The sequence below is a fragment of the Cenococcum geophilum genome (genome assembly GCF_001692895.1).
Source record: "Cenococcum geophilum 1.58 unplaced genomic scaffold K441scaffold_33, whole genome shotgun sequence".
NCBI classification, from domain to species: domain Eukaryota; kingdom Fungi; phylum Ascomycota; class Dothideomycetes; order Gloniales; family Gloniaceae; genus Cenococcum; species Cenococcum geophilum.
The window spans coordinates 409485-432225 of record NW_027137591.1 but is presented as its reverse complement, the minus strand read 5'-3'; the positions used below and the strand labels follow the sequence as shown (position 1 = coordinate 432225).

At 47.6% G+C, this 22741-nt stretch overlaps 6 protein-coding genes across 6 annotated transcripts; 5 read left to right on the top strand and 1 right to left on the bottom strand.

Annotated features, from left to right (window-relative positions):
• Window positions 1-182: 182 nt before the first annotated feature.
• K441DRAFT_663339 (uncharacterized protein) lies at window positions 183-2025 on the top strand. The gene has a single exon (XM_067649182.1). The coding sequence runs from the start codon at window positions 553-555 to the stop codon at window positions 1936-1938; it is 1386 nt and encodes a 461-aa protein (XP_067501639.1). The 5' UTR covers window positions 183-552; the 3' UTR covers window positions 1939-2025.
• Window positions 2026-5615: 3590 nt separating this feature from the next.
• K441DRAFT_706796 (uncharacterized protein) lies at window positions 5616-8400 on the top strand (the record flags this gene model as incomplete). The annotated part of the gene is made up of 2 exons (XM_067653683.1): window positions 5616-6228; window positions 6278-8400. The coding sequence occupies 2 exons, from the start codon at window positions 5616-5618 to the stop codon at window positions 8398-8400; spliced, it is 2736 nt and encodes a 911-aa protein (XP_067501638.1).
• A 1100-nt stretch (window positions 8401-9500) lies between these two features.
• On the bottom strand, window positions 9501-11171 carry K441DRAFT_679066 (coatomer subunit delta; the record flags this gene model as incomplete). The annotated part of the gene is made up of 3 exons (XM_067651217.1): window positions 9501-9590; window positions 9668-11116; window positions 11169-11171. 3 exons carry the CDS (start codon window positions 11169-11171, stop codon window positions 9501-9503), a joined length of 1542 nt encoding a protein of 513 aa, XP_067501637.1.
• Window positions 11172-11786: 615 nt separating this feature from the next.
• On the top strand, window positions 11787-13715 carry K441DRAFT_185578 (uncharacterized protein). Its single transcript, XM_067640400.1, has 3 exons — window positions 11787-13015; window positions 13084-13255; window positions 13339-13715. Exons 1-3 carry the CDS (start codon window positions 11930-11932, stop codon window positions 13380-13382), a joined length of 1302 nt encoding a protein of 433 aa, XP_067501636.1. The 5' UTR covers window positions 11787-11929; the 3' UTR covers window positions 13383-13715.
• Window positions 13716-15513: 1798 nt separating this feature from the next.
• Window positions 15514-18131, top strand: K441DRAFT_663336 (DUF803-domain-containing protein). Its single transcript, XM_067649181.1, has 8 exons — window positions 15514-16020; window positions 16089-16132; window positions 16189-16214; window positions 16310-16400; window positions 16452-16542; window positions 16595-16755; window positions 16831-17122; window positions 17179-18131. The coding sequence occupies exons 1-8, from the start codon at window positions 16007-16009 to the stop codon at window positions 17717-17719; spliced, it is 1260 nt and encodes a 419-aa protein (XP_067501635.1). The 5' UTR covers window positions 15514-16006; the 3' UTR covers window positions 17720-18131.
• A 237-nt stretch (window positions 18132-18368) lies between these two features.
• Window positions 18369-21537, top strand: K441DRAFT_663335 (uncharacterized protein). Its single transcript, XM_067649180.1, has 6 exons — window positions 18369-18704; window positions 18794-19878; window positions 19927-20622; window positions 20695-20761; window positions 20818-20973; window positions 21024-21537. Exons 1-6 carry the CDS (start codon window positions 18482-18484, stop codon window positions 21410-21412), a joined length of 2616 nt encoding a protein of 871 aa, XP_067501634.1. The 5' UTR covers window positions 18369-18481; the 3' UTR covers window positions 21413-21537.
• The last annotated feature ends 1204 nt before the right edge of the window (window positions 21538-22741 follow it).

Sequence of the window (22741 nt, the reverse complement as noted above, 5' to 3'; positions counted from 1 at the left end):
GGGCGTGTAGCGGACGTACAAAAGAAAGTCCCGTCCCGACGTCCACCCGTCCGCAACCAGTGCAAACTCGACCATGGCTTCGCTCACCAAGTGGGACGCTTCGGCCCTGCCAAGGCATTGCGAATTCTCAGCACATCAAAGGATTATGCAAGGCAAACCTTAATTCAAAGCGCGTTCATGATCCGAACCGGGCTTCTGCCGGTAGCGGATTGCCAAAGCTGCTTCGTTGCTGTAGCCAGACCTTGCTGTCACACCTGCGCCCACACGCATCCATACACGCGGATCCAGCCATGGCGAGTGCATGCCGACCGTCAGAGTTTGGCTTTCTTCGAGCCCATACTGGGGTATTGAGACCTGTAGCTGCACCGAACGAGTCATGTGTGGGTCCACGGTATATCTTTGGTAGTTTCTTCTGGGCTGGCGTTTCCTTGTTATTCCCGGAGACTTTGGCATACATATTGCTTCATTTCCGCTCTTCAACGAAGAATTTCTTCTCCGGATCCGCAGAAGAAGGTCTCCACGAGGCTGCTACGCGTGTCCATGTCACTAAAAATGGGCCGAAAATTTAGCCCTGAACAGATTCTGACAGAAAAATCCACCTGGGATGTTGCCCGGAATGCCTCCGACATCGCCCTAGAATTTGCTTTACTAGGTTACATATCAATCGCCACCTCAATCTTATCAATCACGGCAGAATTCAATAATGTCTGCAAAGGCGCGTGGAGCCCGGGGCTTTACTTCGCCTGGGAAGCAACGGATTCCTGGCCGACATACATACCACCTGCAGATCGCACGCCGGAAGCATTAGCAAAGTTGGAGAATGAGAGGATTCTTTGGAAAAGAGATACGCATATGGATGAGGCTGGGTTGGATAGGTTACTTAAAGCTGCACAGGGTGATGCCAATGGAGCGCTTTGGAGACGCTCGCCCCTCAGGCCAGATGACTTTGCTGCAGCGCTAGATCTTGCGTTGTTCCTAGGGAAGAAAGATAAGGCACGGGAGATTCTGAAGACAATAGCAGAAAATTTCCATTGGATGTTCAAAGATGTCTCTAAATCACGGCGCACATGGGACTTGTTAAAAGATAAAGCTTTGGCTCAAGAGTTAGGGTTGAAAGATGAGAAGGTTTTAGCTTTCGCAGAGGAAGTGAAGAAGGTATTTCAGCAGCGCATGGATGATGGCCCAATTCGGCGGCCGTACGAGCACAAGACAATCGCCGAGCTCGTCAAATTGTGTAATGACAATACAATTAAGAATGCGTGCTGGGAAGAAACGGACTACGACCCAGACAACCCTCCTATCACGATACTTCGCGACCCTGCAACGCCCGAAGCCATTGCTGCGCTGGAGAAGCGACTAGACCATGGGTTGCCTGACGACTACAAAGAATTTCTATCCATCAGTAACGGGCTTGGCTCTTGGTGGAATGGCTTCTTCGGTGAACCAGATATTAGCTCAACAGACACTGTACAGATCATGGACGCTACAGAGGAGCAAAACAAATGGACGGAACTTGGCGTGGAGTTCCTCAGGATCCCCAACCCCCCCGTCAGCATGAATTGGCCTGCTTTTGAAAGCGTAATTAAAATCAACAACGGCGACAGCGACAGCGAGTACGTTTGGTTGATTGGGCCCGAACATGATGGCAAAGCGCGGCAAAGTCTCTGGACAGTATATGAAGAGGCAGATGAAGCGGTCAAGAGACAGAGAGACGAGGCAATTAAGAGTGGGTACTGCAGCAAGGCGGCCAGCGATGAGGTGGACTGGATTGTTGTGACGTGGAGCTCGAGAGGTTTAGAGCTGCACACTTATGCGAGCTTTAGAGAATATCTCGAGTTTGTTACTGGCGAAACGGCGAAAGAGGATATAACGGACGAGGAAGATGAGGAGGGGAGGCCGTTGCATAGCTACTATGTCTTTGCCTATGGGTTACGGTAGTTGGCAATCTTCTGAAAAAGGGTAAATATAACATCTCTGGCGCATAGATTCTTTTAACGTTCCCAGGTGGGGATATCCTCCTTATAGGACACTCTATATTTTAGAAATTCTTTACTAGTAGAGTATTACACTTATCCTTAATTTAAGCTCTTATTGGTTCTTTAAAATCTTAAGTTATTAGCATTTTACCTTTATTAAGTGGTAAGTTAACTCTTTAGTTACTCTTCCTTCCGTCTTATAAAGCGATAGATATTATATCTAATGGAGTCCTAATCCCCATTACTAATCCGTACTCTATAGCTATTTTAGTCTCTACCTTAGTTTAGGTGATTCTAAAATACGCTATCCTAGTATCTTTAGTATTATTAAAGGCTTCTTCTTCTCCTATATTAAACTTATAGAGGTTACTTCTCTTCAGTACTTATTAGGCTCGGGCCCCCGGAACTCGGTCACCACACTAAAATCAACTCTCCAACTTGCCTACCTATTTTCTACACCACCAATCGTTTAATATAGATCAAAAGGAGCAGAACCTACAAATGGCTATCGTTAATTTTAATGCCGGTAAATTTAAATCTAGCACTTAAGCTACGCGAGCGTACGGTGTCCCTCTGTTAACTTTTTATAATTATATAGATGGCAAGTAACTACGACAAATCGTTTACTATCACAAATAGCAATTAACTCCTATATAAGAAAACTTCTTTACTAACTAGGTACTTAAATAAGACTTATAAGGATTTACCCTATCGAATATATAACTACGAAAATTAGTAGCTTAAATTATTAATTAAAATTACGATACTAAGCTCCCTAGTAAGTTATAGGTCTCTAGGTTAATAAGTATAGCGCTATATATAGAGTAGAATAGGATTTAGGTGGTGGTTATTATAGTTCTAGTAGAATTCGGTAGAACTTGGTAGAAATCGCGGATATTGCGGATATGAGACAGTCTTTGCGGTGAAACAGGTGGGCGTGTGCAGGTGTCATGGGGGTAGTCCCGTGACAAAGGGTATTCAGGATTATACGATGTGGTTGACGGCGAGTGACCTATTATTCTCCGCGGGCGCGTGTCTCCTAGAGGTTAGAAAGGGGTATATTTGCTTGTTTATACGTTAATCGTAAGGGATCGTCAATATCTTTAATTAAGGGGTTAAGGGACGTCAAATCCGACTTATATCTATAAGGATTACACAAGTGGGCTTAGGATAGGAGTATCCCTTCCGCTGGTGTATTTCGTCCTTCTGTTATCGATAAGAGCTGGCCAATAGAATCACTAAGATTAAGGTTCCGTGATCATACGGTGTTCGCGCACGGTCCGCGACAGTACGTACTTCTTAAAGCGCTTTAGAAATATTCTTTAACGTAGTCTGTGGGCAAGCTGCCCATGCGGGCATCCTACCCACCTCAAAACTTACCAAAATTCATACCCTAACATCTTAACAACCACTTAATAATAAATTCTAATAATTTAGATTTAGACTTTTATATACGCTNTNCAGCTNCTATTAAAGTTGCATAGTAATTATTTTAGTAGTTTTTAAGATATACGAATTCGTAGGAATTTGGCTTTATTTTAGCCCCTAAATTATAATATCTTAAAAACTACTAAATTAATTACTATGCAACTTTAATAGACGCTATAAAGCGTATATAAAAGTCTAAATCCAAATTATTAGAATTTATTATTAAGTGGTTATTGAGATGTTAAAGTATGAATTTTTTAATTTTTGGTGAGTTTTGAGGTTGGGCCCGCATGGGCAGCTTGCCCGCAGACTACGTTATAGTATTCTTAGGTGCTTTAGCTCTCCTCCTATACACTCTAGCGCTAGCTACAATAGGAAAAAACGCTTTAAATAGCTTTAAAAACTAGATGACAGCGATACATTAGTATAGAGGATGGGTGGTATCATGCACGAGTACAGAAAAGTTGTCTAAAAAGGTGAGGATTCGGTAAATATCGGTTTGATCATGGTTTCTAACATTTGACCAGCCTTTTCTGAAGTGACTGTAACAACTGTCACTGAGATTTGGCGGGGCGCTCGGACTTGCAACCGGGACAAGCCATCTTTCAAGCTATACATCGCGTTTATTCTCCACCGCTGGCACAAATACGTCAGCCTTACCAAGCACACATTTGTGCAAGAGTCGATTTCGACCCTACATACTCCATTTAACATACCGCCGCCTTTTTGCGAGCCTGATACTCCAGAACCACATCTACCCCTCCAAGACGTGCATCTATTAATGCTAAGGAAGCACAAGAATGTCGAACTCGCAGCCATTTCCATCTAATCTAGCAAGGTCTGGAGGGTGTTATGCTCACCCTCTTCGCCAGTCTCAGAGTTATCTTGAAACAGGGAGTAATCTTTGTGATTCGACTGATGGCGAAGAGGAATCTGTATGTTTGTTGCACCTATTATTCTTTGCACCTAGTCCTTGGTATTGCTTTATTTGCAAATTCACTTTAGAAACCTCAGATTTGGTAGTGGTAGAAAGGAGCGCTAACATGATGTCCCGACCTTCAGAATTCACAAGCGCCCCGTTTTCAGATAGCTTTCGGCCAGCGACGATCGCGCTCCCGGGGATATAGTGATGCTACCGCTACACACAACAATGATAATACAGTCTCGGCGAATAGCCTGCAAGAAAGGGACGAAAGACCTTTCTCACGCCAGGTTAACCCTTTTCGCGCTGCAAGCTCTCCTGCAAACAGTAGCTGTCTAATTCGGTCTCTGGTGTCGCCGGGAAGATTGAATGCTCGGAACAATACTACAGTAGACAGAGAAACAGACAGCTTTGGATTAGGAGCAAGCCCACGTCATAGTGACTACAATACGGCGCCGTCAAGCGTGAATTCGCAGGATCGCGGGATAGTTGCCTTTAGCAATGGATTTGACACCACTGCAACATCCTCGGTTTCTAGGCCACAAGGCCTCCCTCTAGATACTGTAGCTGCTAATAGCTGTGTCCGTCCGCCTCCGCATTGGTCACGAGGCAATAGTCGTCGGAGGGTCAGTATGGGAAGCGAGAATCGAATTTCGCGACTAGGTTCTCAAGGAGGGAGTACACCACATTTTGTTAGCTCTATAATCTCTTACAACAGTTCGTACGAACCAGATACCAACGCTGCAGAGACTTTCCGATACAACGGTCCTTACAGCCATGACCCATCCGTAGAATTTTCGACCAAGAACTTGCAGGACCCTGGTGATATCGACGCCTCCACATCAACACCTTCACTTTCCTCCAGAATCAGTAACTCCATGAATACCCAGCCGAAGCCGTCTGCAAATAGTGTAATCCCTAATGGATATCGACGACCTCCCTCGGATACCCGTTCTAGTTTCACCCCCACTAGGCTGGCGGCCCTTCCCCCCCCCTCCGAGCACGATGGCAGCGCAGTTCGAGCACCTTCCCGTCATCACTACCCGCCATGGCTTGACGTGCATTCTGATTCAGATGATGATTTAGGCACCGACGGCTATCGACTCCTTGGCCGTTTTTCAGGCTCTGCGAGCGATGACATAGTTATTGATAATTGGACTGCTCGCCGGTTATCAGAAAACTCCGATTGTAAGCGGAACGTTCGCTTCAAACTGAACCAGACTACAGATAATGCCATGAAGCGCCCGAGAGACAAGAGCGGGTCTACCATAGCGAAAAGTACCGACATTATGGAGCCTCTTGCGAAGAAGGGCGCTGTGTCTATTTTCTTTTACCACAGTGGAATTCCGAACCCTGAAGCTACTGACGTGTGGCCCAACATTCGTGACAGGTCAAAAGTTCCAGCCCAGTACTTCTGCCTTTCTCAGGAGGCCTCAGCTCTTGTGGTTCCGCCTGGCAAGGTTAATGGCTGTAGCTCGCGAGAATCTCTTCACCCAACAGGAGTCTTAAAATTGAAGGGGCCACTCTCTCAGCAAGGGAAAAGGAATAGGGGTTGGCCAGCTAGGACAGTTCCAACAGAGATGTTCGAAGAGATCGCAAGTTACCTCTCGCGTGACGACATCAAGTCAATGCGGTTAGTCTGCAGGGAGTTCGACCGACATGTCTCACAAGTTCTTTTCAACACTGTTGTTGTGCCATTTAACACAGAAATCTACGGTATGCTAGGCACAGAAAAGAAGCAAGATATTAAGGGTAAGGGCAAGATGAAAGTCGACGCAAACAAAGGTCTGTCGTGGAAGAATGCAAACGGAGACGATGTGTATAATGGCCATGGCCTCGATGTTTTCAGAGGGTTTGGACCACACATTTTGAGGTATGGTATGAGTTTTGACGTGGATGAAGGTATACTGTTTCCGTCAAGCTTTTCACATAGGACACTAAAGTTGAACAGGCGCCCTAGCCAGGCCACCTTACAAAGGAACTACGGAAGGTCATACTAGTTTTTGGGGCACTTACGACTGGCCTTTTGAGGAATATCGTCGTTTTGATGATGTCGCCGGTCTCGAGTTCGCCGCCGATGAAACACCAAAGATGAAGATAGCATTTTCCATGCTTCAAAAAGTCCGAGAATTAGCGCTTTCAATCGATAGTGGTCTTGGGTGGCTTAAAGGCCCTGATAGATCTATCCGTGCTCGGATTCTTCGACAATCACCTGAAGTTTTCGGCCGATCGAAGGACATTCCTGACAGGAAGACTCAAGCCCAGAAGGAGCTGTGGGATTACGTTGAGGCCACTCATTACGCTGCGGACATGGATGTGAAACTCGCGACTCTGTATAGAATGGATGTGAGCCGTCCATTTTCTGAACTTCAACCCACTCTGGATAGCAGAATCCTCACGGATAGCCAACGCGGCTTCCCCTTCATGGATCCACACCTCATCGCCGAGGCGACCCCGGATAACATTCCAGACGCTCAAATTCCTTCGTTCGAAGAGGTAGACTCGCTTGAGGCCTTCGTCGAGCCGCAAACGCCCCCTGCAACGGGGATCGTTTATTCGGCCACATCTTCGCCAAGCGATGCTGCACAATTGCGGAGTCCGATTATTCCGGCGCAGCTAACAAAGGCCCAGAAGGAATGGCTTCTTGAGACTGAATGGGCCCAGAGAGCTTTCCTCTCGTCGTACATGCTTGCTGTTATTGACAATCCTATAACGTTCGAGAAGGTTCACACTTTAAATATTGCTCAGGTATCTAGTCGGTATACCTTCTCACTATGCCGGCAGGATTTCTGGGATGCCTTGCCTCAGCTAAAGACGGTTATTATCCAAATCATCCCTGATTGGCGGAATGTGCTTAAAGATGAAGCTGGGTTCGTTGAAACACCGCGTATTGATCCTTCATATGCTATTGGACCATTCCACCAATTGCTTAAGGAGATCATCAGCCCGAGAGTAAATATTAAGAATCTGACTTTCGGCTGGGCTGCTGGTGGTGAGCATGCTGAAGGAGTACATGCGAGAAACAAACACATCCTACCGGCACCAATACTTCCTGATGATGCAACTCTGATCTTGTACTCCGGGCAGCTTTCTTTACCGATGCTCTACTTACCACATGTTGAGAATCTCACTTTGAAGAATTGTTGGATCACTCCACCTGCACTGCAAGCGCTGGTGAAGAAACACGAGAAAACCAAGCTACAGAAACTGACCCTAGAATCTGTTTCTCTTACCGCCGTACCACGAATGGTTGCAAATCAGAATCAGAACCAGAATCACAACTTAAATCTTAATGCGAATCTTCCTCAAGCAGCGGTCGCAGGGCAACAACCACACCCACCCGGAAATCCACAGAATCATATGGGTATACCACCAGCAATCCAGCAAGGCCATGGAAACTTGCAGCCGCAACAGCTGCTAGCCCTTCAAATCCAGGCATTGCAGATTCAAGTTCAGCAACTGCAAACACAGCAAGATGCACATGCACAAGCGCAGGTCAACGCTCTTCAGGTGCAGCTCCAAGCTCAACTTCAGCTCCATACTCATCTTCAAACGCATGGAGTCGCTATGGGAATTCCCCCACCACCTCCGCCGCCGCCACCTCCACCTCAACAATTTACTGTCATGTCAGCAGTCCGTGCAAAGCATCGCGAAGGTTCTTGGCCCTATGTAATCGACATTATCTCTCCAGGACAGAATCTCGGCCATTTCGGCTCAGCATATAGTAACGCTGAACCAGACCGCGTGACTAATTTGAGGCAATTGAAGTTCGTCTCATGTGGCTATGTCCGCCTCCCCCACAGTACAATCGATCAAGCTGCCCTAGAGCCTGCCAACCCCATGATCCGTCTTCCACACTTTACTAAACGATATAATGCCCTCGTTCCTGCGATGCTTTCGAGTAAGGACCCGTTGCTTGGCGAGATTATCCAGGAGGTTGAGCCAATGGAACTTAGCGCACTATTTACGGCATGGTCTTTAAATCAAGGATGGAGCGATCTTTTTGAAAGACAGGGTTCAGAGTTTGATGGTCTACTTCCCGGTGGTACCGGACGCTTTTCCGGGATTATTTAAAAGAACGGCCGAGTGTAGAACTTTTTATGCTCATTTTCAGCCCGCTTTGGCCAGCACTTGCGACGAATTGTGGTACCCTACAGATGCAGCCTATTTCCTCAACTGCGGTCTCTAAACTATCAGCATATGTTATCGTCACGCCTGAGTGTGCTGGACTGGACCGCTGTTCAATATGCGAATGGGAAAGCCTTCCGAAGGCATCCATCACACCCTCTCGGCCAGAACACATACCAAAATGGAGTATTATGGTGATGATCGAGTCTTAAAGATGTTATGACTCCATTGCTCTTTGCGTAACAGTGCAATCTTTTGTCGATAACCAACAAGCCTTCGATGAAGCACACATGGATACACGCATTTACTCGGAATCAAACTTCTACTTATACTGTAGCGGCAGACTGCAAAGGAGGAACAGCCCGGGATGAGTTACAAGTCTCATATGGGCTTTCCTCAAAACAAGAAAAACAAATCTGATATGGGCGTTCAGGAAATGCGGGTTGCTATGTCCGAATATCTTTGTTGACAGCCCTTCTCTTTTTTGGGTTATTTTCCTTCCCCTTCCTTGCTTCCTTTCGGGTATCTTTCATTTCTCTCAGCCCCCACGTTCGGGCGAGCAGGGCGCAGATTACGAACCATGGCGCATGGCGCATGGACCAAGAATGACTAGCATGAATGGGATGTATGAATCTCGTTGACGAACGTTAGCAGTTGCTCAAAGGCTTTCTTCGAGTAAAGTTACTTATACAATAAATTGGGTTGAACCTCTTTCGTCAGCTCCCTCAGCTATGCTGAGGTATTCAGTTCCAGATTTCAATTACGCGAGGCTTCAGTGCCGTCTTTGTATTATATATTACTTTGCGATAAGCCAAACTACCAGCTTTCACTCAGATAGTTTCAGAACTGCCTTCAGGAGGAAATGCTTCCACAAATTCTTCACATAATCCTATTATCTACGATACTCAAGGCTGAATCATGCAATTCATTTTCGTTATGATTGGGATCCGACACGAGAATAGCTTCTCTTCTATCGGCGATATTTCTACGTAGTTTAGCTACTCTAGCCCCACTAGAGCTCACTTCAGAAAAAGTAAACTGAAGTGCTATACTATCTCGTAAACATCTGCCACGGACTTAATGTCCTTTGAGAAACTAATATCCTGGTTCATGCTGAGAAGCGTGACAGAGGATACCTTGGTAGAATCATACATGTCAGTAATGGCTAAAAATGCGGGCTAACATCGGGGTAAAGAAATGCTATTTAACTTACGGTCACGTCAATAAACGGCTTAGTCTTTGAGAACCGAACTCTCATAGGGAAGAACTCGGCCTCACTGTCTGCACTTGCCTCAAACTCGAACGAACCGCTCGCATTACCATCATCCACAAGGCCGATGTTCCACTCTAGACTATCTCCGGAGACTTCGTATACAGCATCAAAGCTTGAAACGGCGGGCTCGTCGGTCGAGTACGGGATCGTGACGCTAACATCTTTTAGCACATCCCCGCCAGTCCATTCATACTCAACCGTGATGTTGAACGTTTTGCCGCTATCCTCAACCCAAACGCGGAATGTGATTGGCGGGTCGTCGATGTCCTCAAGCTTAGGGGCAAGTTTCCATTTCATGACGCCGATAGCCATGTTTGAAGGGAAACCCTTACTAGTGTCCGCAAGCTGGATTGTCCTTGAGTTCTTGAACACCGCCTTGTCAACCTTGGGGTGCGTGATTAGTTGCGCACCACGGGAGTTCCCGACTGCGAGATCAAGTTTTACCTGCGTAAAGGCAGGGTCCGAGATTCGTAATTGCAAGTCGCCTTTCACCTCAAAAGATTTGAGTAGGCCCTCGCGATCTAAGCGTGCGGAGATGAGTTCGGAGGTGGTTATGTGGACTGCTTCGCGATCTAAAGAGGTGGAGGCGCGAGCACTAGAGGGAACGGCGGCAGGAGCTGTGGTAGTTTTTGGGCTGGATACAAGTGGCTCCTGTTCAGGGGGCAGGTCGCCGGCGACTTGTTCGAAGATGTTTGTGGTTTTAGATTTCTTGCCTAGTTGCATGCCCTTCCCGCGGGTGGCCAGGGGCTTAGAGGTTTTGTTCTTCTCTGCAGCATAGGTATCGTAGGTATCTGGCACTGTGGCCGGAACACTAGGAGTGTAGGTGGGATAGGATGGCGTTCGGGGAGCAGCCCCTCCACGCCCGCTGCGGGACATCTCCTTGCGTTGCATTTCAAGTTGTTTGGCCCGCCGTTTGCGTTCTTCGCTGGCTTCGAGCTCCTTGTTCCGCGCAATGATTTCTTGTATCCGCTCCTCGTGACTCTCCATATCTAGGAATGTCTTGATCTGGCTTAACGTGAGATTCTCCCGGTATCCCAGCGTGACAAGTTCATCAAAAGCACTTAGGAGCTCAAATGCGTTCCTCAAAATCTCCCTCTCGTCCAGGCTCTTGCATATACTTGATACAACCTGAGCAAACAAATGTAAGGAATTGATGTCCTGCAGGATGTTGGATTGCCGGTTGGTAATGAGCACCATGTACAGTTCATCGAGGGGCTGGTAGACGTAGCGCACGTTGTCTTGCTCGCAAGTTGTGTGTTGTGTCCCTGAATCGGCGAGCTTGGGGAAAGATGCGAGGAGAGCTTCAATTCTCGAGCGCTGCATCTCGCGGAATTGACGGGAAAGAACAGCTTTGCCGCCCCGGGTGCATATCGAGGCTGCTAGGACGACCTAGATATTGTAAGATGGTAAGACCAATTTGGTGCCGGCTTTTATAACATACCATATTAGCAACTTGATATTGAGCGTCTTAGGGGCTGATGATGAGGTGTTTAGTCTCGAATTGTAATGTAGAATTGTAAATTGACTGCCAACAGCCTTTTGTAGAGCGTTGAGTTGAATGTTTCTTTGATCGTGATAGGGAGCCTCGTTTGAATTTAGGGAGGAGGAATGGAACGTATTTTGTAATGGGTTTAATCCTCTAATTGAGGTGAAGATTGAGCAACTTCTCTTCCGCCCCACAAAGTGGCCTCTTACTGTGTGTGAGCCTCAGTTGCAAGTATCGAAAGTTACATAAGCAACACTTGCCTGTTTGCGGGCTCACCACTTTGCCCCGTCTTTGTCGCCTTCCTCCACTTATCATCTCCTCGATCCTACCTACGCACAACATCAACTTCAACGCGCCCGCATCGCCGCCTTGACCCTACCGCAGCTTCAGCGGCCCCACTCCTTCACCCTCATATGCTACTCTGAGTAACATTCATTGCCTGATTCACCGGCTCCGACTCATTGCTCAACAAACCCCCTCTATAAATCCACAGCTGCCTACACCTCTACAATTCATGCACACCCACCACCTCGCCCCCATACTAACACACAGTTCCTACACCAAAGACCTTTTCGGATCGCTGTAGCAAAGCTCTTGGATTTTGACAGTCTTTCTGCTGAGAGACACCTTCGTTAGTTGTCGCGAAACGCGACTGAATATCTCGTCTACCCCCGCGCTCCGCTTAGACACTTGAGACGTCTTATATCGTGATAGCCATGACCACCGTTTCCCAAACGCTTCCCGGCCTCGAAGTCACAGCCCCCAACGATGATATGGAAATAACTTCTGACCTGGGGCGCCCTGACGACGATATTGACATCGACATCGATATTAGTGGCGACTACCAGCGCGATCAAGATGAAGATTTTATACTTGAAGATGCTCGCTCTGAAGCTGGTCTTGAATCGCATCTAGCTACGTACACGGAAAATAACGATGATATAATGCTCGACGGAGAAAATGACGGTGTTGAAGACGGAGCTATGCGCGACGACATTACAGTTCCTGATGAACACCTCACTGATGTTAGTGAAATGGTACAGGAGGATGTAGCTTCTTCAAACGTAGCTAACAATGACGTTGACGCAATCAACTTTGTTAACTATCAGTTTGATGAAGAGGTTCCGGGACAAGCAGATCACAGCAATGACCTCAATCCCGGGGAAACGCACGCTGTGTACGAGCAAACACTGGACAATATGGTTCCTGCAACTACCGATCAGCATGGGTTTACTGAAGCCATTCCGACTGCGGCTCCCAAGGCCACGCCACCCCAAGTGCAAGATAATCAAGAGCCTGACCCTTTTTCCAAGACGAACCTAGAAATTGATGAGTCGAACGAGCTTCGTGAGATTACGCATGAAGAACAATTTGTACAAGTAAATCCAGAGCAAGAAGATGAAGCCCACCAATCGAGTGTCCATTCATCACCGGCGCCAGAGGAAGGGGATGCCGAACAGGCTCATGAACAAGATTACTCGCAGGGGCAACTTGAGCACAGCCAACAAGGACATGAAAGAAACACAGACCCATCAAACCATATTTCTCAGCAAGGTGATACATTTCAAGTCCAGTCTAGCTCCCTACATCCAGTAATCGTAACATACCTTGATAATGAGATATCCTTATTTCCACCCCGCGAGCAGGATCAGTCCGAGACGTTCTTCCTCCAAGATGAGTCGGTTGCATATCAGACCATTGGAGACCTTCTGCAAGCTTGCAGAACAGTTTTAGGTGAGACTATTCGTGACGAAGATGAGTTAGAAATGGATATAGCGGACCTTGGCCTCTGCATTAGTGAAGTGAGTCCCCTCAAGATAATCCTTGATTTCCTTATTTGAAGAAAATATTCATTGCTGACATGTTATAGGACTGCGTTCATGCTTCAGCTATATGTTTCTCCCAGATACTCGACGTTTATACGTTGCTGCATCAACAGGATGGAACACCATCACCTGACCCCCTTTACGTGACCCTCAGTACGAAGACAAGATTCTCCTCTCGATTTGATCAATTGAATGCTGCTGCACTTGAAGGCAAAGGTATTTCCCAACTAACATTCCTTGGAAAGCCGGAAGAGGATAGCTCCGAGTATCTTACACAAGACATTATCGAATCTGAGCAGGAGGAACAGTTGTCTGGAGAGACGCCTGGAAGCGAAAAAAGTGAACAGACGAGCGCTGAGACGCAGTACACAAAGCACGAGTCGCAAAGTCCTGTCCAGGAAGATAACGGCCATCCTACTCTTGAATCTCAGGAGTCCGCAGAGAAAGGAGACGGCATAAGTCAATGTGGGGATAATGCGGATTTTGACCATGGCGCCGAACAGCATCCTAAAGATGATCACAAGAACGGTCAAATGACGGACAACACTGCGAATGTTCCGAGAGAATCAATAAAAGATCATATTCAGAAGGAGAGCCCTGAAGAACCCAGCGAGGACGACCTCATAGACTATGAAGATGGCGGTGAGGAAGATCACACGCAACACGTAGAGAGTTCCGGAAGTGGCCCTTCTTCAGGTTCCTCTACAATTCAAGGTGACCCTAACGGCTCGCCTCAGTATTATGATGATCCAGAGGTCGAAAACCAGCCCAACGACGCTGAGAAAGGCCCGGGGGATTCAGAAAATCTCAAAAACTTTGTCTCGGCAGAATATAATTCAGATGCAGTACCCTCAGGCTATAGCTATCACGATTTCGCTGAAGAAATTCAACCTTTGGAAGCCGACAATCGGGACCATGAACAAAACTACAACTACGATGAACCTCAATTGGAAGATTTAGAGCCCCAGCCAAAATCTCCACAGGAAGGATTGCCCTTAGAGCAAGAGTATGAACAAGGCGGTACCACAAATGACTATGACCACGAGCAGTATTCTAATCAGGACCACTCATTCCAAGAGAAAGGTCATAATCTCTCAGGACATGATCAAGACTTTCCAGATGAGGGCCCCTACGACTACCAAGACCATTTTCCTCCTGATACTCACCACGGAAACGAGGACCCTGCGGATTTTGACGACCCCGAACATGGAGATTTTGACTACCCTGAGTTTAATGACGACCATATCGAGCCTGATGTTGAGCAGTCTTCTCATCCTGGAGATGCTGTCGAGCAGCCAGATGATGGGCTCTATGATCATGACTCAGACGCCATAGATTACGAAGACGATGAGGATGAATCTCCCCCCAAAGCGCCAGAAACTGTGCCTCAGGCCCAACGATATCGCCCGAGTGCATCCCCACCTACTAAAAGGTCTTGGGCTGAGCATGAAGACGGCTCCGAAGAACAGAACAGTGGTCTAGGTCAGTTATTTATTCCTTCCGAGAAGAAACGTCAGCTAACGTTGGAACAGACACAAAACGCGTGAGATCTTATTAGAAACACTTCTATTTCTCCCGCCATCTTTAGATACAACTCACAAAGAAAATCATCGACATCCCATTGACTGTTTACGATTCCACCCATCCCGATTTAACCCCATAACCTTACTTACAGGTAGATCGACCCTCTGGAAAGCCGGTACGTTCGTACTGAGGTGTTCTTCTCGCGTGAGCAGAAATCTTTGTTCCTGGCCTTTTCTAATGCGCCTGCGAAAATTGCATGGCTGGCTGCCCTGAACAAAACCATGCGCTATTACTTCGTACCGTTACGGGCTCATAATATGTGGAATAATCGCACTAGGAAGGAAGTTCTAACAAGAGTAAGTTACGAAGCCCTTCACCCCCGTTCCTGCCTTAACCCTTACTACGTTTGAACCGTCATCATCGCTGCATACTGCTTCATTTCATCTATACCTTACTACTTGTTTCCTTGCTCCGGCGCCTTGGATAGTCGCTTGATTCCGCTTTTGGGGGCGGACGATGGGAAAAGCTTTGTCAGGCATTTTGTCGCGGGTGTTTAGGCGACTGGGTGTTTGGAGGGCGAGGGTATTTAGTATTCGAAAATTAATGCTGTATAATAACTGGTGGGCCGATCGTCCACCGCCAGTGATCATCTGCGAAGGAATCTAGGCGGGTGATACCCTGGCGTCAATCAGGAACACGGATTTTGCGAGGGCTGCTTTCGATGGAGTTGAGGTTGAGAATTGCAATTCTTCCTTGGTAGACCAATGTAAAGAAAGTATAATGAATACTCGTAGAAACTGATTGTGAAGTGCGAATCTCGCACATTGCCGTGAGAGTTTATTTGAGCTCCTGATTTGGATGGTGGAGACATCGGGATCCCCGCTGCGCACTGCAGCAACAATGGCTTGCACGGCGGAAGCTGACCTGCCGTGCCTGGCCTCTGAAGCCCAGCAAAAGCCCTGCTGCACCGCACCATCACCCGGACCACGCCTGAAGAATCTACATGTCGACTCCTTTTAACCCTCTGTAACCATCCAGAACTGCCTGTACAACAGTCTTTTCACGAACATTCGGCGCGCTCGTTTGCCTTTGACATTCGCTCGACTGGACAACGCATCCGCCCGCCACTCGCTGTTTTTGGCCCTGTCCAAACCGACGTCCCCAAAGCGTTTAGTGAAACGCGAACGGCTTCCACTGTTCCTGTCGTGCATTGCGGCTTCCGTTTCGGCGCCCCTTGTACCATTCAGGGAGACTGCGCTGATCTGGATCGTGATACTTAGACCGACTCGCCCGCCTGCTGCGCCATCTGGTCTCCTCGCGTCGGCCCTATCGATTAGCACAGCAGTCTCGAGACTCGGCACAGCAGGAATCCGCGTACGCAACATACAACTATACTGTGGAAGGAGGGTCGATATAGACGTCTCTGGAGACGCTGTCAGCACAATGCTAGAAGACAAGTACGTTGTCTGGATAATGGCGCTGGAGGCTCGCGCTAGCGACGAGTGCAGAGCTGATGCTAGGACAGATATGTAGGATTGGCACTGGCTATAACGTCGTCACTGGCAATCGGTAGTTTACTATGCGCCGCCACTCTCTATGTCGTATGCTAATATTATCTATTGAAGGGACTAGTTTTGTTATTACAAAAAAGGTCTGCCGCCCTACCTAATAAGCCCGCAAAGATCCGCATGCCGCACACCTTATCAGTACGCATGACCTAGGAACTAACCGTGCTTGTGGATATAGGGTTTAAACGAGGCTAAAGAAAATCACGGTTTTGAAGGAGATGGTTTTTCGTATTTACGAAGTCCCACCTGGTGGGCAGGTATAGTAACGAGTATGCCCATCCACGCCTAATATTCAGGAACCCTTTAACTGACTATTGCAGTGGTACTTGGGGAGGTGTTTAATTTTGCGGCATATGCATTCGCGCCAGCAATATTAGTGACGCCGCTGGGAGCACTGAGTGTTCTTATTGGGTATGTGGACAATACTGAGGATGTGGTACCCGGATGCTGACGATTATCATAGTTCTGTATTAGGCTCGTACTTCCTTCATGAGCGCCTTGGATTATTAGGCAAAATAGGTTGTGCCATATGCCTCATTGGTTCCGTAATCATAGTCCTTCATGCACCGCCGGACAAGGAAGTTGGATCAATTGACGAAATACTCAACTTTGCAATACAGCCAGGTGATACACCCCTTCAGTCCGAGCAACAATGCATACACATGTTTCTAGGCTGCTGCTAACCAAACCCTTTCCCAGGTTTCCTATTCTACTGTGCGATTGTCGCAGTCTTCTCAACAGTCATGATATACAAAGTTTCTCCTAAATACGGCCGCAAAAATCCCCTCATATACCTCTCGATCTGCTCAACTGTCGGCTCCGTCTCCATCATGGCCGTCAAGGCCTTCGGCATTGCGTTAAAAATGACCTTTGGAGGGAACAATCAATTTACTCACCCGTCAACCTACGTTTTCGCCATCGTAGTCGTTGTTTGTATTCTTACACAGATGAACTACTTCAACAAAGCCTTGAGCCAGTTCTCGACTTCTATGTATGGTTTTCATCTAATTCTCCTCATGAGCGTTAGACAAGATCTAATATAAGTAGTGTCAATCCTCTTTACTACGTGACCTTCACAACCTTCACACTTATTGCTTCCTTCATCCTTTTCCGCGGTTTCAACACTACATCTGCCGTCAACACAATCTCCCTCCTCTGCGGCTTCCTCATAATATTCTCCGGTGTCTACCTTCTCAACCTATCACGTGAAGACCCAGACGGCAAAAATAACCTAGGCAATGCATTCTCGGACGCCCCACCTTCGGATGGCATTGCGGGCTTTACTACTCGACGAAGCATGCAGGCTCGCAGGAGTAGCGTCGAAGCAGGGTTTAGGAGTCCTTATGGAGCCGGCCCGGGGAGCGGGAGGAACAGCCTGGGCGATCGAGAGGGCCTGATGCGCGGTTATGATGTCGAAAACCAGAGCTTCGGACTTGGCGACTTAGTTGAGGATTCTGATGAGGGAGAGACGGGAGGGAAGAGAACAAGTTTCGACGAGGAAGTTGCAGGCGCAAACGGGAGGGCCGGTGGGAGCATGAGGGTAAAGAGGGAGATTATAAGGAGTGGTGCTAGAGGGGCGGAGAGGTGAACGAGTGCGCTCGCCGCTGTTCTCGCAGTCTAGCAGTAATGGCCGATACCCTCTCGTCAGGACTAGAGCGGTATCTGTATATATGGGTCCCGGGGCCGCCCCACGATTTTAGCGGAAACGAACCGCGCGGCTGGCTGGGCGGTCGAGTGTATCGTAAGATAGATGGATTGGATCTGGCACGATCCGAGGCAAGGGAAGGCGTTTCGGTCGGGCAAAGCCTCCTTTATGAGGTTGAGGCGTTTTCAGGTTGATTGTGCTGTATACGACTTGATCATTTCGGCGTTCCGAGGGATATTTACTCCCTGAGTTGGAGATTGTATCAAATATTCCCGTCCTGTGTGTTAGGCATCAACGCGGATGGAGTGTTTGAAATGAAGCATTTTTTAATGAAAAGAAAATATTTGCTACCAGCCCGTTCAACTGCAACAATGGGAAAATTCGCATAAGTGTATTTTGGTAAAGGGTATGAAGGCACTTGAGATAGAATGAGCCATGTAGTTCACTAGAGTTGCTGAACGCTAACGAATTCTCATCAGCTAGCGAATCCAGAGCAGTGTCAGGCAATTGTGCAGAAATTCCTAGCCAGGCTGTGACAGAATTTTAGTCGGCACATCAATTCTTTTCGTTCTGACAAATAGCTGCCCAATAATGGACCTGGATTTTTTTCATTGAGCAAGCGAACGCTTGACGCGACCTCGACAACTAGACAACACGAAACGCCAACAGTGGAAGAAAGGCAAAGAAGAAGGCCTTCAGCTCGTCATGGAGGCCACAGAGGCCCCAGCAATGATGCTGCAGGCCGATAAAACCCTACTCCAGCCCATTCGCCCTCATTTGATTGCGTATTGCCCGACGATGGATCTTATTGCTGTCGTCACTGAACAGGAAACCCTGGACGTCTATAGACTCAACGGCCAACGTGCATTCAGCCACAAGCGGAAGAACTCAATCAGCTCAATAGATTACATATGCTGGAAGTTTAATGGTAGAGAACGTCCCTAATCCGAGTCAATGATTTGACTCTCGGACATGCAATGTTTTTGGCTTAACCGCAGGCTAACGAAGAGTATACAGGCCAATCTATTGTTGTTGCCTGGGGCGATGGACTTGTAGACATTGTATCAGCGGAGACAGGAAAGGTCTTGCAGAAAGATATACCCCATCCTTTCAAGTCCAAAGATACGCCGGAGAAGTACAGCGGCAAGGTTAGTTGCTTAGGCTGGGGTGTCAACTTCATCGATGTTCAAGCAGTCAAATCGAGAACGGGAATACCTAGCAAAAGTGCCAGTGCCAACTCAAATGGCCTGGATGACACGGCTCCTACTACCGACAGTTGGGACTCATTCCGAGACGACATCAATCTTGATGATTTCCTGCAGCGGCAACCAGACCTGCAGACTCTGGACCTCCGTCCTGACCTCCCCGACCAACTAGCAATTCTAGATGTTGAGAGTCTTCTCCCTAAACTACCTGTAATACCGCTGCCACCAACAACGCCGTTCATGCGACCGGCGCAAGCTGATCCCGGTTCGTTCACTTCACAAGCGCTCATCGATACTATTTTCCATTCGCACCATCTGAAAGATCACAATGCCGTTGACGTTCTTCTCCGCTGTTTTGAGGATGGTACTGTCAACCCTACCATCTATGATTCTTTGGGCGCTGTCTGTGTCCGCGTACCTGACCAGTGGGGTCTGCAGTTTTGTCGCCCAGTGCTGCACGCATCACATCCATACAGCTGTAGTCATGGAATTCTCATGGAAGTTTCAGGTAAGGACTCTGATTTCCGACCAAGTCCTAGGAAATTAGTTCAAAGTTCAGCACCCAAAGAATCCGTAGGTAGGAATAGGAACATACGACTCGCCTTAGTACCCTTAACTCTTCGCTTCATTTCCTCTGCAGGAATTTACTTGCATCTGATTTCATCGAAGACAACGCAGTTACAGAATCTGCTTCAATATGTCCATCAGTGCTTGCATCAGATCCGGGCATATTGGACTCATTCTCAAGATCTTCCCTCCAGGTTCATGCGAAATATCGGGGAAACGCTAGCAGAAAAAGGCGAGGGTGGTCTGGTTCAAAGCCTCTATCATCTTTGTGTGACAGGCAATTGTCCACCAGCCATAAAAGAATGGTTGGTTAATGAATTGACCGAAAGCGTATGTAATCCTGGTTTATCTTAAGAGAACAGGACTAAAGGCCTGCAGGGCCATAAAAGATGGGACCATACTGTCACCCAAGGTTATGCCAAAGTTATTGAACTCACTCACGAGAACCTTCTTCCCGCCTTAGACCGTTGTAGCATCGTGATCACCACGCTACGGGGGCTAGCTAGATATCACGACTCTAGTTGGATATTTAACGTATCCACCCAAGAGTTCACAGCAATTCTAGATGTCATACGGTGCCTTCGCTTGCTCGGACATAATATTCTTATCTATGCTGGAGATGAACGGCGTCAATTTGCCGTCTTCTCAAAATGGCTGCGCCACGAAATCGATGTTCAAGCTACAGATCCTACATCTTCATCCGCCGAAGAGGCTGCGGAACGAGATCCCGGCGTGGATTACTCACAGCTTTTGGAATACATACAAGGGCCAATGTCCCAGAGTGATCTAACACCATTCCTCCAGCGCCAAGCTGATATATTTACGGAACCCGTAGATTCCAGGACTTTAAGCTATGAGGATATTCAGCGGGCTATCGAGTTTTCTAAGCAGGGTGCTCCTTATAAGCAAGAAGCACTCTGCTTAGAGTATGCATACACGCACTTGCAGAACTTGTGTGCGGAGCTCTTCGCGCAAATTACTAAGTGGCAGGCTGCTAGTACGAGTATGGATTGCGGATTAGTACTAGAAGACGAGGATATTTCTAACGCTAGGGATATGAGAATGGTTTTTGAGGTAAGCTGGGTACACCCCGGTTTGTTTGAGGTTGAAGCTATGCCCGATTTGGAGACTTACTGGTATCCTTAGAAAACTGGCCACTCAAATGACATAACAACTTACGTAGCCCTTGTGCCGAAGGAGAGAAAAAATGAGAGTAAGCTACCCATTCCTACGGGATGTTTCCACCCGCATTCACTCAAAACCATTCAGTCCGCCTACACCGTATCATCCATAACGATGTTTTTGACGAAGTACCGAAATCTATCAGGACAAGTGACGCTGTCAGCATCAGTGTTGGGGATGGTGAAGTAGTCGATATTAAGTTCGCTGACGATAGTTCACTAATGGCACTTTACCGTACTAAAGGTATCACTCGTAGTTTCCACTTTCTAATACACATATCCTAACAATCGTAGATGCGTCTTTCATTCTCAGTTTACCATACAGCGGCACCGCATCTAATTCTTTGGACAATCCAATATCATATAGTCCAAGGACGGCTGAAAACCTTGATGCTATGCGACTACCAGATGGGCATGCGGGCGGTGCACGAACGCTGCTTGACCTCTCTCAGCAAGTCAAGTTAAAACCATTCATCAAACACGTCTTCCCCGCAAGTGAGCGATTTGTGCCACTTAAGTTAGAAGTCAACGGAAGGAAAGACCGGCGTGTTGCTTGCGTAGTTGGAGAGGATCTGAAACATTATAAGGTCTTTGACCTGGATTTTAGAGAGAGGGAAGCGGAGAAAGGGGATATTGCTGCAGATGAAGAGGATGACGAGAGTGATATTGAGATGACGGGCTAGCCATTAATACACGGGCAGAATCTGCGCTATTTCCGAAGAAGTTTGAGCACTCCATAGTGGCACCTGGAGCTTGTGTGAACTGGTGTACCTCTAAATAATTTATTGTAATTCTAACTCACTATGCTACCTTCATACCATGCGTGCATCAACACCATCCTCTGTCCTCGTTCATTAGCCTCTCACACTACCGAAGCAGCTCCAAAGCCTGATCCATTACCTCCATTTCAATAATCGGCCCAAACCGGTTGATGGCCAGTATAATTATAGGTTCCCAACCCGGTCAGTTCCACACAGTCAGTCCTATTGGAATGCGGTGTCACAGCATACAGACTCGTAACGTTCGCATTATACTGATTCGGACAACCTCTCATTCCGCCTTCGGATCCGACTGGCGCGTCTGGAGCCCTGAGGTTAAAGAAGCCGGACGGCAGAGTGCAGTTGTAGAGAGAATTTACGCCATCTAATTCAGCGGTAGCGGCGTCCAGGTCCAGACCTAGTACTCCCAGTAGGCGCTTGGTGGAATGGAGTGGGATTGCTAGACCGTGATGAGGATAGCACCGTCGAAGTCGACGTAGAGGCCTTGGCTAACCCGGGACTTCAGACATCTGACGAGTACATCAGTAGATAGAGTTATGCCGGGTGAGTGGGAAGCCTACTGGGTATAGACTCCCAGCGAAAACAGTTTCTGTGCCGCTGGGATAGCTTGAAGGAGGACTTAGAGCAGGATTGGGTAGCTTGCTCTTAGAAGAGGTTGAGAGGGTCTGCGAAATTGACTTTCAGGCCATCGTAGACGGCGTTCCCGTGGGGGTAGGCAGTTCGCGTGTAGATGTTTGGCATGGGAGGCGGCTCTTGCGGGTAGCCTAGCACTGTAGGCAGAGAGAACGCTGCCGTAGTGAGGATATTGCCAATGTAGCACATGGTGGGTTAAGAAGTGTAGTTCTAATCGAGTTGGAGATTTATAATGAGAGTTTTGAAAGTGGAAGAGGAAAGGACTTGAGAATTAGGTAGAACGAAGGACATATGGATTCTTGTTCGCTGCAATTATGGGACGCAATGACCGATTTTATACGTAAGGCATCTGCCATAGCGAGCCCTGTCCAGGCAGTCCGTGGCACAACAAGATCACTGCTCGTATAAGTTTACGACACAGTTTCCTATTCTGCTCACATTAAGCACCCTGGAGCTGAAGGTCAGCACATCCGCTCATTCAACTGTGAATTATCTTTCCCATGGCAATTCAAAAAGGGGATGAAGACGTGCGATCACCACTGGGGATGGGTTCGAGCTTTTGGTTGGTGTAGATCTTCCCGACTAGTTACATATTCTTGA

Excerpts from the sequence above, each read along its gene's own strand:
- K441DRAFT_663339 (XM_067649182.1), top strand. The coding sequence starts at position 553 with ATGGGCCGAAAATTTAGCCCTGAACAGATTCTGACAGAAAAATCCACC.
- K441DRAFT_185578 (XM_067640400.1), top strand. The coding sequence starts at position 11,930 with ATGACCACCGTTTCCCAAACGCTTCCCGGCCTCGAAGTCACAGCCCCC. Across the intron at positions 13,016-13,083 it reads TTGGCCTCTGCATTAGTGAA|GACTGCGTTCATGCTTCAGC; the intron begins GTGAGTCCCCTC and ends GACATGTTATAG. Across the intron at positions 13,256-13,338 it reads TGCTGCACTTGAAGGCAAAG|GAGGAACAGTTGTCTGGAGA; the intron begins GTATTTCCCAAC and ends GAATCTGAGCAG.
- K441DRAFT_663336 (XM_067649181.1), top strand. Across the intron at positions 16,401-16,451 it reads GTGGGCAGGTATAGTAACGA|TGGTACTTGGGGAGGTGTTT; the intron begins GTATGCCCATCC and ends TGACTATTGCAG. Across the intron at positions 17,123-17,178 it reads AGCCAGTTCTCGACTTCTAT|TGTCAATCCTCTTTACTACG; the intron begins GTATGGTTTTCA and ends TAATATAAGTAG.
- K441DRAFT_663335 (XM_067649180.1), top strand. The coding sequence starts at position 18,482 with ATGGAGGCCACAGAGGCCCCAGCAATGATGCTGCAGGCCGATAAAACC. Across the intron at positions 18,705-18,793 it reads CATATGCTGGAAGTTTAATG|GCCAATCTATTGTTGTTGCC; the intron begins GTAGAGAACGTC and ends AAGAGTATACAG. Across the intron at positions 20,974-21,023 it reads GGCACTTTACCGTACTAAAG|ATGCGTCTTTCATTCTCAGT; the intron begins GTATCACTCGTA and ends TAACAATCGTAG.